This window comes from Phalacrocorax carbo, chromosome 6 (genome assembly GCF_963921805.1).
Source record: "Phalacrocorax carbo chromosome 6, bPhaCar2.1, whole genome shotgun sequence".
NCBI lineage: Eukaryota > Metazoa > Chordata > Aves > Suliformes > Phalacrocoracidae > Phalacrocorax > Phalacrocorax carbo.
The window spans coordinates 26,620,433-26,636,235 of NC_087518.1; the positions used below are offsets into that span (position 1 = coordinate 26,620,433).

The window sequence follows — 15,803 nt, forward strand, 5'->3', positions numbered from 1 at the left end:
CGTTTGTGCAAGAGTCACGTTCCCCACCGTCTGTGGAACGTGTTCCCGATGCCTCGAACCCAAAACCCTTTCATCTTTGGCTGCTGCTGTGTCGTGCCAGAGCCGGCACCGGGGGAGGAGCCTGCTGACACATAGCGATCCCAATGGGTGACACCGCCTGACCACGGGACAGCAATTACCTGGCATGCCGTTGGCTTGCATCACCTCTGTTTCTTCAGCAGAGGCTGGCAGGGAGCCACTGCTTCCTTCCAAAAACGCCTCCTTCTGCACAGCCTCTCGGTCCGTCCCTTGAGAAAGCAAGCGGGATGGTTGGATTAGTTGGAACCCTTCCCATCAGGGAGGTGGCATCTTTAGGAGGCAGTGCTTCTCAAAGACATGGGTAATAGGGTTTAGACAAATTGCCGGGACTCTTGGGGCTGCGCCTAGTAACTAGTCCAATCAACAGCCAGGCCTGACCTGCTGGGAGACCAGGAAATTGCACGCGATCTCCTGGTTCGCATTGCACGTAGTGTGTTTTTGGGAAACAGTAAGGTGATGCTAAATGCCTTCCTTCAAAGAGGATGGGAAGAAGCTGCAGCCAGGCCAGCCGGGGAAACAGGCCTTCTGAGCAGGGCTGCTCCTATGCAAGGCCCTCCTGCCCCTCCCTGTAAGCCCCAGCAACGGTCACGTTCGTCCCATCCCAGCTATCGGTCTGCAGATGGGAAATCGAGCACAAGGCAGAAAGCCCGCTGAGTCAGCATCTCCGCCCGACCTCCAGCACTAGGAAAGGGCAAGCAGCACTGCTTGGGACCTCGCCCGTGCCTGGAACCGGCTCTCAGTGGGCAAGCAGCGCTGCGCGTGAGCTGAGCACAAGTGCAGCACGCGCCAGGCCCTCCAATCTGCCTGCGACATCTGCACAAGCCGCCTCTGAGCCGTGCTGGGCAAGCTGGGACTGCAGCTGCCTCTGGCACTCGGCCTGAAGCACAACAGGCAGCAAAGGCTCTGCACCATCTCTGTGGCTCACCAGAACCTGCAAGGCGTGAAACCTAGCGTCACTGCAGTGAGGCCGATTGATCCCTTCCCGCTGTGCAGGCTACAGTGTGCCCAGACGTGTATGTAAAACCTCCGGTTGTTGTGTCTCATGGCTAAGGCAGAGCGAAAGACACCCACCGTGTCCTCTCTCCAGTTCTTCCAGCATTTGCCTTAGGGCATGTGATGGCTGCGGGGACTTTTTCCCTCCTTCAGCTTGGTACCTGGCTGTTGGAGGACCTTCAGGGAAAGCATTTGGTGCAATTTCACAGGAATAAATTACAGGCAACCAGTGCTTAGCCTGCAAGGTCAGCGGAGACGGACCACTCACCCCTGCGATGCCAGCCGCGCTGTAGCACAGCATCCAGCCAAGGAGCTGCAAAAGTCCTCCCTACGGGCACGTCTGTAACTAAGCACCCAGAGAAGCCTCCGTCACCTGTTGTCTGCACATCATTGGCCACGGAAGGAGCAGCTTGCATTTCACATGGCAAGAAGATTAAAAGGTGAATGCTCCCTCCTCCCACTGACTTACCTGTGGGATTGCTCTCAGGCTCGGGGACAGGAAGAGGCCAAGAGGTCGGGAAGCTCTCGACTTTGAGAGGACCTTCAGGAAAATGGCACATGAATAAGCTCTTGCCACAGTGTCAAAGTTAATTCTTTCAAGGAAAGGGACACCGAGACCTTACCTCCAGGATGCCCCAAGGGCTCCAAACCAACATCCGGCCGAGAAGCTGGATAACCGTTGCCACGACCCTCACCTAGAAGCAAGCACAGAAGAGTAATGTTTCCATTGCATGTTGGGTTCCACTTCTGCCTTCGTGAACTGCAGGCACTGGAAGGGGGTCAGGTAACGAGGTGGTAGCCAGACATAGGTGGGGAGTGCCAAAGCTGCAGAGGGCCCGGGGACGTCTTGGCTGGCTCCTTGCAGCTCTTCAGACACTCTTTGCAGGCCATGTGCAGCACTCGTTGAGGAGCAGCCGGACCAACATACGGCCCCCTTTGGGGCTTTCTTCTCGGGAGAGCTCGCTCTCACACACACACACAAACAAACACACAGAGAGGTGACCCTCGTTAAAGCTCTGGAGGGAAAAAACCCCATCACCCACGCTTCTTGGGGAGAAGAGCCCGCTGGCCTGTGAAAGGCTGCACCAGCGCTGCCTGCTTACCTGCTCCCAGTGCTTGCCACGGAGCAGCCTGGGTAACCCTGGCATGCAGGGCCACCAGGAGGAGGATGAGGAGGAGGTGGTGGGTGGTGGCCATGGCCCTGCCACTGCCGCAGCCGCTGCTGTCACCACTGCCACCACTGCTGTCACTGCCGCTGCTGCCGCTGCTGCCGCTGCTGCCGCTGCTGCTGCAGATGGGTCCGGGGGCTGATCGGTCAGTATTTATAGCCAGCACAGCACTGTGGGGCTCTGTGACATCACAGCCTCGTTGTGACCTCACGGCCTGGCTGAGCCTGTGTGGGGATCGTCCTCAGGGCGCTCTTGGAGAGCCGCTGGAGCACAGCCAGGGGAGCTGCCCTCTTTGGGAGGGGAGCACATCCCGTCGGGCAGCTCTGTCCAAGGGCTGGGACACAGGCCAAGCCGGGGCTGAGCCCACGACTCTGCTCTGTTTTCTGGGCACTGTCACAGGGGCAGCGAGGAGTTCACAGTCCCCCAGAACAACCAGAAACCACAGCCAAGGGCTTTCTGACCTCCTTGGGGGCTGTTAGCAACAGCTCGTGAGGCTGAAAAGTGAGCGATTTCAGTCTCAAGACAAGTGCAAGATCCCCTTCCGTCGGCAGCTTCCAGGCTGGAGCCCAGTTTGGTGCCTTGGGGGACCCCAGGGCTAATGAGTCACTTTTGTTTTCCACCAAAGAGGAAGCCTTGACTTTTCCATTCCTTCTTCATGTGAAATGTAAGGGAGTACCTTCTGTCAGGCTCCTCAAAGAGCAAAGTCAATCCCTGAAACAGAGGAGTATTCTCTCCAATTATTTGACATGCAAAAGGGAACCCAGGAGAGCACAGGGTGGGTATATGCCACCTGACCAACCTAGTGGCCTTCTATGATGGAGTGACTACATCAGCGGACAAGGGAAGAGCTACAGATGTCATCTAGCTGGACTTCCAAAAGGCCTTTGACACGGTCCCCCATATCGTCCTTCTTTCTAGATTGGAGAGCTATGGATCTGGTGGATGGACTGTTTGGTGGATAAGGAATTGGCTGGATGGTCTCATCCAGAGGGTCATGGTCAATGGCTCAGTGTCCAGATGGAGATCAGGGACGAGTGGTGTCCCTCAGGGTTCTGTACTGGGACGAGTACTGTTTAACATCTTCATCAATGCAATGGTATAGACAGCAGGATCGAGTGCGCCCTCGGCAAGTTTGCAGACGACAGCAAGCTGAGTGGTGCGGCTGACACGCCTGAGGGATGGGGTGCCATCCAGAGGGAGCTGGGCAAGCTCGAGAAGTGGGCGCATGGGAATGTCACGCAGTTCAACAAGGCCAAGTGCAGGGTCCTGCACCTGGGTTGGGGCAAGCCCCAATATCAGTAGAGCCTGGGGGATGAAGGGATTGAGAGCAGCCCCGTGGAAAAGGACTTGGGGGTACTGGTGGATGAAAAGCTGCACAGGAGCCAGCAATGAGCACTCGCAGCCCAGAAAGCCAACGTTATCTGGGCTGCATCAAAAGAAGGGTGGCCAGCAGGTCGAGGGAGGCGATTCTGCCCCTCTACTCTGCTCTGGTGAGACCCCACCTGCAGTACTGCGTCCAGCTCTGGAGCCCTCAGCACAAGAAAGACATGGACCTGTTGGAGCGGGTCCAGAGGAGGGCCACAAAAGTGACCAGAGGGCTGGAACACCTCTCCTATGAAGAAAGGCTGAGGGAGTTGGGTTGTTCAGCCCAACTGAAGAGAAGGCTACAGGTAGACCTCCTTGCGGCCTCTCGATACTTACAGGGGACTTGTAAGAAAGATGGGGAGAGAGTTTTTAGCAGGGCCTGTTGCAACAGGGCAAGGGGTAGTGGTTTTAAACTAAAAGAGGGTAGATTCAGGGTGGATATAAGGAAGACATTTTTTACGCTGAGGGTGGTGAAACACTGGCACAGGTTGCCCTGGGAAGTGGTAGCTGTCCCATCCCCGGAAACATTGATGGTCAGGTTGGACGGGGCTCTGAGCAACCTGATGTAGTTGCAGATGGCCCTGCTCATTGCAGGGGGAGGTTGGGCTAGATGGCCTTTACAGGTCCCTCGCAACCCAAACCATTTTGTGATGCTATGATTCAGGGTGCTGGGAGCATTGACTGTGAAAACCGAGTCAATCTGAATGCGAAATATCTGTTAGGCTAAGCCAAATGGCTTTTGCCTCTGAAAGCGTGTGGCAGAGGAAAAAGTATTGCTCTGAGCTGTTTCAGGTGGAGTGGAGCAGAACTTGCATTAACTTGAGTGCCTGAGAGTGCCTGAGAGTGCCTGGTCCCTCCACTACCACAAATTAAACCAAAATGAAAGACTTGCCTGCTTATGCCCAACTCGTCATGTTCTCCTAGCAGGCTGACTAGCTGACTGTTGGGACTACCTTCTCCACGGGCTTTGGTCAAGCCCTGGCCTGCTGGGGAGTTTTTTTTATCCTCTGTTCTTTAGCCCTCCAGAAGGAAAATGGAAATAACCTGAGAAAGAGTGTGCCAGCTCCCAGTGAGGGCTGGAGTGTCCTGCCCCAAGCAAGTAACCCTGGAAAGTCATCATGTGGTCCTGAACAGACACTGGCATCCTTTTAACTACAAGTTGGTGTTGTGTTACACGCTAAGGCAACGTTTTCTCAGTGGAGGCTGTCCCAAAGGACAGCTAAGTGTCCTTATGTGCCATCGATAGTTGGGCTCCCGTGTCAAGGAGGAGTGTTGTCAAGAAGCAATCCCTAATGGCAGCCATCAGCTCAGGCCTGGGAGCCTGAGTGGTAGGGGCAGCGGCCCTGCGGATCAAGCTCTGACCCCAGCTCCCTGCATGGTGGCAGGCTTGGTTCAGTGCTGATGGATTTGGGGTCACACCCCTAACATCCGCTGGCTCCCACATTGTACGGTGTCACTCCATCTCCCAACACAGACCCTGGAGGACCATTATGAGGAATTCATGAAGGAAACCTGACCATTTGCCATAAAACGGGAGTTGGCAGCCTTTTTAAGGGACTGGGAGGGAGCCCTTTGTCTAACCACATCTTCTGCCAGCTCTCGTGCTCAGTGTTGACTGAGGGTGCTGGCCAATTTCCCCTTTCTGCTCTTGTCTTTTGCACAGAGGCAGGCCGTGTCTTTCCTATTACACTGACTTTAGCTGCAGTTCTCCCCTGGTGTTTGTCCCGCAGGGTGTATGGTGGTAATAAAAAGCATAGGAAAGACACAGACCTGCTGGAGCGGGTGCAGAGCAGGGCCACAAAGACGATGATGAGGGGGCTGGAGCAGGTGGCAGTAGCTCAGGTGTCTAAAGGTAGGTCACCTGCATGCTATCAACGAGTCTGTGACAAATGGGGGAAAGAAAGACCGCAGTCCTGCTGTTCTCTCAACAGGAGGGTGGCATCAAACCCAAAGTCGGCCTAGCCTAGGGTCCCTTGCCAGTGGGCAAAGCCCAGGGTGGCACGTTGGAGGAAGGCCAGCACGTGATACTTCCCCTGTGTGCTCTCCCGTGCCCCTGTGACCTACAGCACCAATTTGGTGAGCAGCGGAGGAGCCTGGTGACCTCTTGGCTGGCTCCTGGCAGCTCTCCAGACACTCTTTCCAGGCCACGTGCAACAGCTGTCGAGGAGCGGACGGACCAACGTAAGGCCCCTTGGGCTCGCTGACCCGGAGAGCTCGCACGCACAGAGGGGGAGCCCGCGCTGAAGCACTGGAGGGCAAAACCATCATCCAGGCTTCTGGAGGAGAAGCGTTAAAACCCTCTCCCCCTCAACACTTTTACACCTTGATGGCAATACTAACTGCGATCTAAGCCAAGGCCTCGGAACTAAGAGCGGGCCCAGCCTCCCTTAAGTCGAAAAAGCCACGTGCTTACTGTTGTACCCCGCCCAAAGTGCCTGATCTGCACCAGCGAAGGGCCTTGGTTGTCAGTGTGTGGTTTGCTTTGGTGTCCTGTGAACAGTGGCCGCAGCCTGAGCAGCACAGCTGAACTCTCACGAATGCCTCAGGCAGCCTTTCAACGCGCTGTTCAAGCAGTGGGGGTGGTCACCACTTTCTTACTGCCGAGGCAGTAAAGGCCTGGCTCAGGGAGCTGCTTAACAGCAGGCTCACAGCCAGGTGTGGAGATATTTTGCAGCACCCCTAATTGGTGATGGCCTGTCAGTTAGGGCCCATCAAGGGCCCATTAATTAGTGAGGAGCTTTGTTTTGCCTCCAGTGCATTTGCTTGTCAGACTTGTGACCCTGGAGGTGCTCTTGATGGCTCCCCCTTTTCCTGGGTATGCCATCTGAGGAGGTCCGCTGTGGCCAGATGATCCCGCTGCAACAATCGTTCCCTCAGCCCACGGACCCTTACGGGTCCGTGCGACTGGCCAGGTTGGGCCCCCGTCACTGCCTCCCGCACTGCGTGTGGGTCAGGTTGGTGTTGCTGGCCATGGCCGTGGGCTGCCCCAGCCCCTCGGGGCCCCGCCGCTGGCCAGAGGAGCCCCGTGCCTGGCTCCTGCCTGCCGACACAGTGGGCATCCGCGGCTGCGCCCGGCTGCGGAGCTCAGCCGGTGCTGGTGCCTCGCGGGGTTTGCTGTTTGTACCACTGGAGACTTGTGTGCCAGCTCTGTCCCTCTTTATTTGTAGAGAAACGGCTGATCCCCAAAGTTGTTGGTGGGGGTTCTGTCAGCGCACCACCAAGCCCTCCCCTGGCGGGGCTGCCTTCAGCCCCTGCTGGGGGGCCGGACCATCGGGCTCGGGGGGCGGGGGGGCCGTGGGGAGGGCGGGCGTGCCGGTTTCCCATGCACAAGTGGCGGCCGCTGGTGTTGGGTCCAGCCTTCAGGGGTGCTGGGCCGGCGGGTCCGGCTCTGCGGGCGCGAGGGGTATCTGCTGGTTTCCCGGCGGGCTTCTGAAGCTGCAGAGGCATGCCTGTGGAGAGAGGAGGCTGCTGAGGCCCTCAGCTGCAGATGGGGCACAGGGACTCTCCAATCCACAGCACGGCCTGCAGCTGGCAAGGCTGCCCAGCATGGGCTGAGCTGCCAGCACACCTTGGCCGAGGTGGACACCTGCACCTCATGGCCCCAGCAAGCAGGGGCATTCCTCGGGGCAGCTTTGCTGGTCAGGAGCGGGTGCTAGTGCACGTCTTGCTTTCTAGGGCAAGCTCGCCCCCGCTATTTCTCATCCCTGACCTTGCTTTGCCTATGCCTGGTGCTCCTGGGGCTGCTTTTGTCCAGGCAGGGTCAGTTTGAGCTGACACTGGCACCAGTGAGAGCGGCTCTCGAGACAAAGGCCCAGGAGTCAAGATGCCAATTAAAGGATCTGACAGCAGCAGAAACCTCAGCAGAGCTTTCTGGCCAACCCCTAACTAACCAACCACTCCACAGCAGCCTGACTAGGAATGCTTCGTGGCTACGACGAGCAGCCATGGAAGGAAGCAGTCGTGGGGGGGAAATCAATGACTCACTGTCTTCTATTTCTCCGCCGTCGGATCATGATATAGCACAACGCTATTGCAAGTGGCACGGAAATCACAACTGCTGCTGTGCCTATCATACAGCGTCTTCGCACATCTTGTGGACAGAAAAAACTTGCGGTGCTCTGGGGGTTGGAAACACTTGGGATTGTCTCGCCAACCATACCTGGAGGAGCAATTTGGGACGTTAGCCTGTGCTGTGCACCACAGGTAAGCCCATGGCACATTTGATATGGCCAGGAAGGTCTGTTTCCCCCCAGTGCTGGTGCCTGGAGGCACATTCCCACCCTTTAGGACAGGCTGTCCCACCGACCAAAACTCAGGTGGCCGTCAGGAGAGCATGGCGGGGGAGCGCACCTGCTTGAGCAGTCACTCAGACAAAAGCTATCCCTGCAGCAGGGAGTGGCACCCGCAACCCTCCCTCCCTCCCTGCAGGCCAGCCCCCACACCCCGTGGGGACCGAGTCAGGCCTTCTGAAGAGACCCTTGAGCCTTGCTCTCCCCTTCTGCCTTTTCTCCAGCATGGGCACCACCTGCTGCTGCTCCCAGGTTTTGGGACATGTCTCCTGCTTAGGGACCCCAGCGAGACTGCTCAGTACCTGAGTCTGTGCGGAAAAATTCATATACGCTGCCATGGTGGTCTGCTCCCGCCTTTGACAGCCCTGGCAAAAAGCAGAGATGACAGGTAAAGCCTCGGCACGGCTCAGGCACAGCAGGTGCAGGAGGACGGGGATGTTCCCTCTAAGGCCCTGCCCAGTCGGGGAGTCAGGGCATCGCTGTGGACCTCAGCTCACGGGAGGGATCCCGCTCTGTGCTGCTCTTGTGCTTTGGGCCTCTAGGGACTCACGGCAAGCGCTGGGATGCAGCCACAGCGGGAGGTACGTTTGTGCAAGAGTCACGTTCCCCACCGTCTGTGGAACGTGTTCCCGATGCCTCGAACCCAAAACCCTTTCATCTTTGGCTGCTGCTGTGTCGTGCCAGAGCCGGCACCGGGGGAGGAGCCTGCTGACACATAGCGATCCCAATGGGTGACACCGCCTGACCACGGGACAGCAATTACCTGGCATGCCGTTGGCTTGCATCACCTCTGTTTCTTCAGCAGAGGCTGGCAGGGAGCCACTGCTTCCTTCCAAAAACGCCTCCTTCTGCACAGCCTCTCGGTCCGTCCCTTGAGAAAGCAAGCGGGATGGTTGGATTAGTTGGAACCCTTCCCATCAGGGAGGTGGCATCTTTAGGAGGCAGTGCTTCTCAAAGACATGGGTAATAGGGTTTAGACAAATTGCCGGGACTCTTGGGGCTGCGCCTAGTAACTAGTCCAATCAACAGCCAGGCCTGACCTGCTGGGAGACCAGGAAATTGCACGCGATCTCCTGGTTCGCATTGCACGTAGTGTGTTTTTGGGAAACAGTAAGGTGATGCTAAATGCCTTCCTTCAAAGAGGATGGGAAGAAGCTGCAGCCAGGCCAGCCGGGGAAACAGGCCTTCTGAGCAGGGCTGCTCCTATGCAAGGCCCTCCTGCCCCTCCCTGTAAGCCCCAGCAACGGTCACGTTCGTCCCATCCCAGCTATCGGTCTGCAGATGGGAAATCGAGCACAAGGCAGAAAGCCCGCTGAGTCAGCATCTCCGCCCGACCTCCAGCACTAGGAAAGGGCAAGCAGCACTGCTTGGGACCTCGCCCGTGCCTGGAACCGGCTCTCAGTGGGCAAGCAGCGCTGCGCGTGAGCTGAGCACAAGTGCAGCACGCGCCAGGCCCTCCAATCTGCCTGCGACATCTGCACAAGCCGCCTCTGAGCCGTGCCGGGCAAGCTGGGACTGCAGCTGCCTCTGGCACTCGGCCTGAAGCACAACAGGCAGCAAAGGCTCTGCACCATCTCTGTGGCTCACCAGAACCTGCAAGGCGTGAAACCTAGCGTCACTGCAGTGAGGCCGATTGATCCCTTCCCGCTGTGCAGGCTACAGTGTGCCCAGACGTGTATGTAAAACCTCCGGTTGTTGTGTCTCATGGCTAAGGCAGAGCGAAAGACACCCACCGTGTCCTCTCTCCAGTTCTTCCAGCATTTGCCTTAGGGCATGTGATGGCTGCGGGGACTTTTTCCCTCCTTCAGCTTGGTACCTGGCTGTTGGAGGACCTTCAGGGAAAGCATTTGGTGCAATTTCACAGGAATAAATTACAGGCAACCAGTGCTTAGCCTGCAAGGTCAGCGGAGACGGACCACTCACCCCTGCGATGCCAGCCGCGCTGTAGCACAGCATCCAGCCAAGGAGCTGCAAAAGTCCTCCCTACGGGCACGTCTGTAACTAAGCACCCAGAGAAGCCTCCGTCACCTGTTGTCTGCACATCATTGGCCACGGAAGGAGCAGCTTGCATTTCACATGGCAAGAAGATTAAAAGGTGAATGCTCCCTCCTCCCACTGACTTACCTGTGGGATTGCTCTCAGGCTCGGGGACAGGAAGAGGCCAAGAGGTCGGGAAGCTCTCGACTTTGAGAGGACCTTCAGGAAAATGGCACATGAATAAGCTCTTGCCACAGTGTCAAAGTTAATTCTTTCAAGGAAAGGGACACCGAGACCTTACCTCCAGGATGCCCCAAGGGCTCCAAACCAACATCCGGCCGAGAAGCTGGATAACCGTTGCCACGACCCTCACCTAGAAGCAAGCACAGAAGAGTAATGTTTCCATTGCATGTTGGGTTCCACTTCTGCCTTCGTGAACTGCAGGCCCTGGAAGGGGGTCAGGTAACGAGGTGGTAGCCAGACATAGGTGGGGAGTGCCAAAGCTGCAGAGGGCCCGGGGACGTCTTGGCTGGCTCCTTGCAGCTCTTCAGACACTCTTTGCAGGCCATGTGCAGCACTCGTTGAGGAGCAGCCGGACCAACATACGGCCCCCTTTGGGGCTTTCTTCTCGGGAGAGCTCGCTCTCACACACACACACAAACAAACACACAGAGAGGTGACCCTCGTTAAAGCTCTGGAGGGAAAAAACCCCATCACCCACGCTTCTTGGGGAGAAGAGCCCGCTGGCCTGTGAAAGGCTGCACCAGTGCTGCCTGCTTACCTGCTCCCAGTGCTTGCCACGGAGCAGCCTGGGTAACCCTGGCATGCAGGGCCACCAGGAGGAGGATGAGGAGGAGGTGGTGGGTGGTGGCCATGGCCCTGCCACTGCCGCAGCCGCTGCTGTCACCACTGCCACCACTGCTGTCACTGCCGCTGCTGCCGCTGCTGCCGCTGCTGCCGCTGCTGCTGCAGATGGGTCCGGGGGCTGATCGGTCAGTATTTATAGCCAGCACAGCACTGTGGGGCTCTGTGACATCACAGCCTCGTTGTGACCTCACGGCCTGGCTGAGCCTGTGTGGGGATCGTCCTCAGGGCGCTCTTGGAGAGCCGCTGGAGCACAGCCAGGGGAGCTGCCCTCTTTGGGAGGGGAGCACATCCCGTCGGGCAGCTCTGTCCAAGGGCTGGGACACAGGCCAAGCCGGGGCTGAGCCCACGACTCTGCTCTGTTTTCTGGGCACTGTCACAGGGGCAGCGAGGAGCTCACAGTCCCCCAGAACAACCAGAAACCACAGCCAAGGGCTTTCTGACCTCCTTGGGGGCTGTTAGCAACAGCTCGTGAGGCTGAAGAGTGAGCGATTTCAGTCTCAAGACAAGTGCAAGATCCCCTTCCGTCGGCAGCTTCCAGGCTGGAGCCCAGTTTGGTGCCTTGGGGGACCCCAGGGCTAATGAGTCACTTTTGTTTTCCACCAAAGAGGAAGCCTTGACTTTTCCATTCCTTCTTCATGTGAAATGTAAGGGAGTACCTTCTGTCAGGCTCCTCAAAGAGCAAAGTCAATCCCTGAAACAGAGGAGTATTCTCTCCAATTATTTGACATGCAAAAGGGAACCCAGGAGAGCACAGGGTGGGTATATGCCACCTGACCAACCTAGTGGCCTTCTATGATGGAGTGACTACATCAGCGGACAAGGGAAGAGCTACAGATGTCATCTAGCTGGACTTCCAAAAGGCCTTTGACACGGTCCCCCATATCGTCCTTCTTTCTAGATTGGAGAGCTATGGATCTGGTGGATGGACTGTTTGGTGGATAAGGAATTGGCTGGATGGTCTCATCCAGAGGGTCATGGTCAATGGCTCAGTGTCCAGATGGAGATCAGGGACGAGTGGTGTCCCTCAGGGTTCTGTACTGGGACGAGTACTGTTTAACATCTTCATCAATGCAATGGTATAGACAGCAGGATCGAGTGCGCCCTCGGCAAGTTTGCAGACAACAGCAAGCTGAGTGGTGCGGCTGACACGCCTGAGGGATGGGGTGCCATCCAGAGGGAGCTGGGCAAGCTCGAGAAGTGGGCGCATGGGAATGTCACGCAGTTCAACAAGGCCAAGTGCAGGGTCCTGCACCTGGGTTGGGGCAAGCCCCAATATCAGTAGAGCCTGGGGGATGAAGGGATTGAGAGCAGCCCCGTGGAAAAGGACTTGGGGGTACTGGTGGATGAAAAGCTGCACAGGAGCCAGCAATGAGCACTCGCAGCCCAGAAAGCCAACGTTATCTGGGCTGCATCAAAAGAAGGGTGGCCAGCAGGTCGAGGGAGGCGATTCTGCCCCTCTACTCTGCTCTGGTGAGACCCCACCTGCAGTACTGTGTCCAGCTCTGGAGCCCTCAGCACAAGAAAGACATGGACCTGTTGGAGCGGGTCCAGAGGAGGGCCACAAAAGTGACCAGAGGGCTGGAACACCTCTCCTATGAAGAAAGGCTGAGGGAGTTGGGTTGTTCAGCCCAACTGAAGAGAAGGCTACAGGTAGACCTCCTTGCGGCCTCTCGATACTTACAGGGGACTTGTAAGAAAGATGGGGAGAGAGTTTTTAGCAGGGCCTGTTGCAACAGGGCAAGGGGTAGTGGTTTTAAACTAAAAGAGGGTAGATTCAGAGTGGATATAATGAAGACATTTTTTACGCTGAGGGTGGTGAAACACTGGCACAGGTTGCCCTGGGAAGTGGTAGCTGTCCCATCCCCGGAAACATTGATGGTCAGGTTGGACGGGGCTCTGAGCAACCTGATGTAGTTGCAGATGGCCCTGCTCATTGCAGGGGGAGGTTGGGCTAGATGGCCTTTACAGGTCCCTCGCAACCCAAACCATTTTGTGATGCTATGATTCAGGGTGCTGGGAGCATTGACTGTGAAAACCGAGTCAATCTGAATGCGAAATATCTGTTAGGCTAAGCCAAATGGCTTTTGCCTCTGAAAGCGTGTGGCAGAGGAAAAAGTATTGCTCTGAGCTGTTTCAGGTGGAGTGGAGCAGAACTTGCATTAACTTGAGTGCCTGAGAGTGCCTGAGAGTGCCTGGTCCCTCCACTACCACAAATTAAACCAAAATGAAAGACTTGCCTGCTTATGCCCAACTCGTCATGTTCTCCTAGCAGGCTGACTAGCTGACTGTTGGGACTACCTTCTCCACGGGCTTTGGTCAAGCCCTGGCCTGCTGGGGAGTTTTTTTTATCCTCTGTTCTTTAGCCCTCCAGAAGGAAAATGGAAATAACCTGAGAAAGAGTGTGCCAGCTCCCAGTGAGGGCTGGAGTGTCCTGCCCCAAGCAAGTAACCCTGGAAAGTCATCATGTGGTCCTGAACAGACACTGGCATCCTTTTAACTACAAGTTGGTGTTGTGTTACACGCTAAGGCAACGTTTTCTCAGTGGAGGCTGTCCCAAAGGACAGCTAAGTGTCCTTATGTGCCATCGATAGTTGGGCTCCCGTGTCAAGGAGGAGTGTTGTCAAGAAGCAATCCCTAATGGCAGCCATCAGCTCAGGCCTGGGAGCCTGAGTGGTAGGGGCAGCGGCCCTGCGGATCAAGCTCTGACCCCAGCTCCCTGCATGGTGGCAGGCTTGGTTCAGTGCTGATGGATTTGGGGTCACACCCCTAACATCCGCTGGCTCCCACATTGTACGGTGTCACTCCATCTCCCAACACAGACCCTGGAGGACCATTATGAGGAATTCATGAAGGAAACCTGACCATTTGCCATAAAACGGGAGTTGGCAGCCTTTTTAAGGGACTGGGAGGGAGCCCTTTGTCTAACCACATCTTCTGCCAGCTCTCGTGCTCAGTGTTGACTGAGGGTGCTGGCCAATTTCCCCTTTCTGCTCTTGTCTTTTGCACAGAGGCAGGCCGTGTCTTTCCTATTACACTGACTTTAGCTGCAGTTCTCCCCTGGTGTTTGTCCCGCAGGGTGTATGGTGGTAATAAAAAGCATAGGAAAGACACAGACCTGCTGGAGCGGGTGCAGAGCAGGGCCACAAAGACGATGATGAGGGGGCTGGAGCAGGTGGCAGTAGCTCAGGTGTCTAAAGGTAGGTCACCTGCATGCTATCAACGAGTCTGTGACAAATGGGGGAAAGAAAGACCGCAGTCCTGCTGTTCTCTCAACAGGAGGGTGGCATCAAACCCAAAGTCGGCCTAGCCTAGGGTCCCTTGCCAGTGGGCAAAGCCCAGGGTGGCACGTTGGAGGAAGGCCAGCACGTGATACTTCCCCTGTGTGCTCTCCCGTGCCCCTGTGACCTACAGCACCAATTTGGTGAGCAGCGGAGGAGCCTGGTGACCTCTTGGCTGGCTCCTGGCAGCTCTCCAGACACTCTTTCCAGGCCACGTGCAACAGCTGTCGAGGAGCGGACGGACCAACGTAAGGCCCCTTGGGCTCGCTGACCCGGAGAGCTCGCACGCACAGAGGGGGAGCCCGCGCTGAAGCACTGGAGGGCAAAACCATCATCCAGGCTTCTGGAGGAGAAGCGTTAAAACCCTCTCCCCCTCAACACTTTTACACCTTGATGGCAATACTAACTGCGATCTAAGCCAAGGCCTCGGAACTAAGAGCGGGCCCAGCCTCCCTTAAGTCGAAAAAGCCACGTGCTTACTGTTGTACCCCGCCCAAAGTGCCTGATCTGCACCAGCGAAGGGCCTTGGTTGTCAGTGTGTGGTTTGCTTTGGTGTCCTGTGAACAGTGGCCGCAGCCTGAGCAGCACAGCTGAACTCTCACGAATGCCTCAGGCAGCCTTTCAACGCGCTGTTCAAGCAGTGGGGGTGGTCACCACTTTCTTACTGCCGAGGCAGTAAAGGCCTGGCTCAGGGAGCTGCTTAACAGCAGGCTCACAGCCAGGTGTGGAGATATTTTGCAGCACCCCTAATTGGTGATGGCCTGTCAGTTAGGGCCCATCAAGGGCCCATTAATTAGTGAGGAGCTTTGTTTTGCCTCCAGTGCATTTGCTTGTCAGACTTGTGACCCTGGAGGTGCTCTTGATGGCTCCCCCTTTTCCTGGGTATGCCATCTGAGGAGGTCCGCTGTGGCCAGATGATCCCGCTGCAACAATCGTTCCCTCAGCCCACGGACCCTTACGGGTCCGTGCGACTGGCCAGGTTGGGCCCCCGTCACTGCCTCCCGCACTGCGTGTGGGTCAGGTTGGTGTTGCTGGCCATGGCCGTGGGCTGCCCCAGCCCCTCGGGGCCCCGCCGCTGGCCAGAGGAGCCCCGTGCCTGGCTCCTGCCTGCCGACACAGTGGGCATCCGCGGCTGCGCCCGGCTGCGGAGCTCAGCCGGTGCTGGTGCCTCGCGGGGTTTGCTGTTTGTACCACTGGAGACTTCTGTGCCAGCTCTGTCCCTCTTTATTTGTAGAGAAACGGCTGATCCCCAAAGTTGTTGGTGGGGGTTCTGTCAGCGCACCACCAAGCCCTCCCCTGGCGGGGCTGCCTTCAGCCCCTGCTGGGGGGCCGGACCATCGGGCTCGGGGGGCGGGGGGGCCGTGGGGAGGGCGGGCGTGCCGGTTTCCCATGCACAAGTGGCGGCCGCTGGTGTTGGGTCCAGCCTTCAGGGGTGCTGGGCCGGCGGGTCCGGCTCTGCGGGCGCGAGGGGTATCTGCTGGTTTCCCGGCGGGCTTCTGAAGCTGCAGAGGCATGCCTGTGGAGAGAGGAGGCTGCTGAGGCCCTCAGCTGCAGATGGGGCACAGGGACTCTCCAATCCACAGCACGGCCTGCAGCTGGCAAGGCTGCCCAGCATGGGCTGAGCTGCCAGCACACCTTGGCCGAGGTGGACACCTGCACCTCATGGCCCCAGCAAGCAGGGGCATTCCTCGGGGCAGCTTTGCTGGTCAGGAGCGGGTGCTAGTGCACGTCTTGCTTTCTAGGGCAAGCTCGCCCCCGCTATTTCTCATCCCTGACCTTGCTTTGCC

The 15,803-nt window shown here is 57.2% G+C and overlaps 1 protein-coding gene across 1 annotated transcript in view; it reads right to left on the reverse strand.

The window, feature by feature from the left end:
* Nucleotides 1-15,803, reverse strand: part of LOC135314033 (hornerin-like) — a 138,398-nt gene that overhangs the window by 68,301 nt on the left and 54,294 nt on the right. Inside the window, exons 29-36 of the mRNA XM_064455707.1 lie at nt 10,653-10,898; nt 10,173-10,244; nt 10,019-10,090; nt 8,658-8,765; nt 2,175-2,420; nt 1,695-1,766; nt 1,541-1,612; nt 180-287 (exon numbers count right to left, since the gene is read on the reverse strand). Of these exons, the coding sequence (XP_064311777.1) occupies nt 180-287; nt 1,541-1,612; nt 1,695-1,766; nt 2,175-2,420; nt 8,658-8,765; nt 10,019-10,090; nt 10,173-10,244; nt 10,653-10,898 (996 nt within the window). The remainder of the gene's footprint in view (nt 1-179; nt 288-1,540; nt 1,613-1,694; nt 1,767-2,174; nt 2,421-8,657; nt 8,766-10,018; nt 10,091-10,172; nt 10,245-10,652; nt 10,899-15,803) is intronic.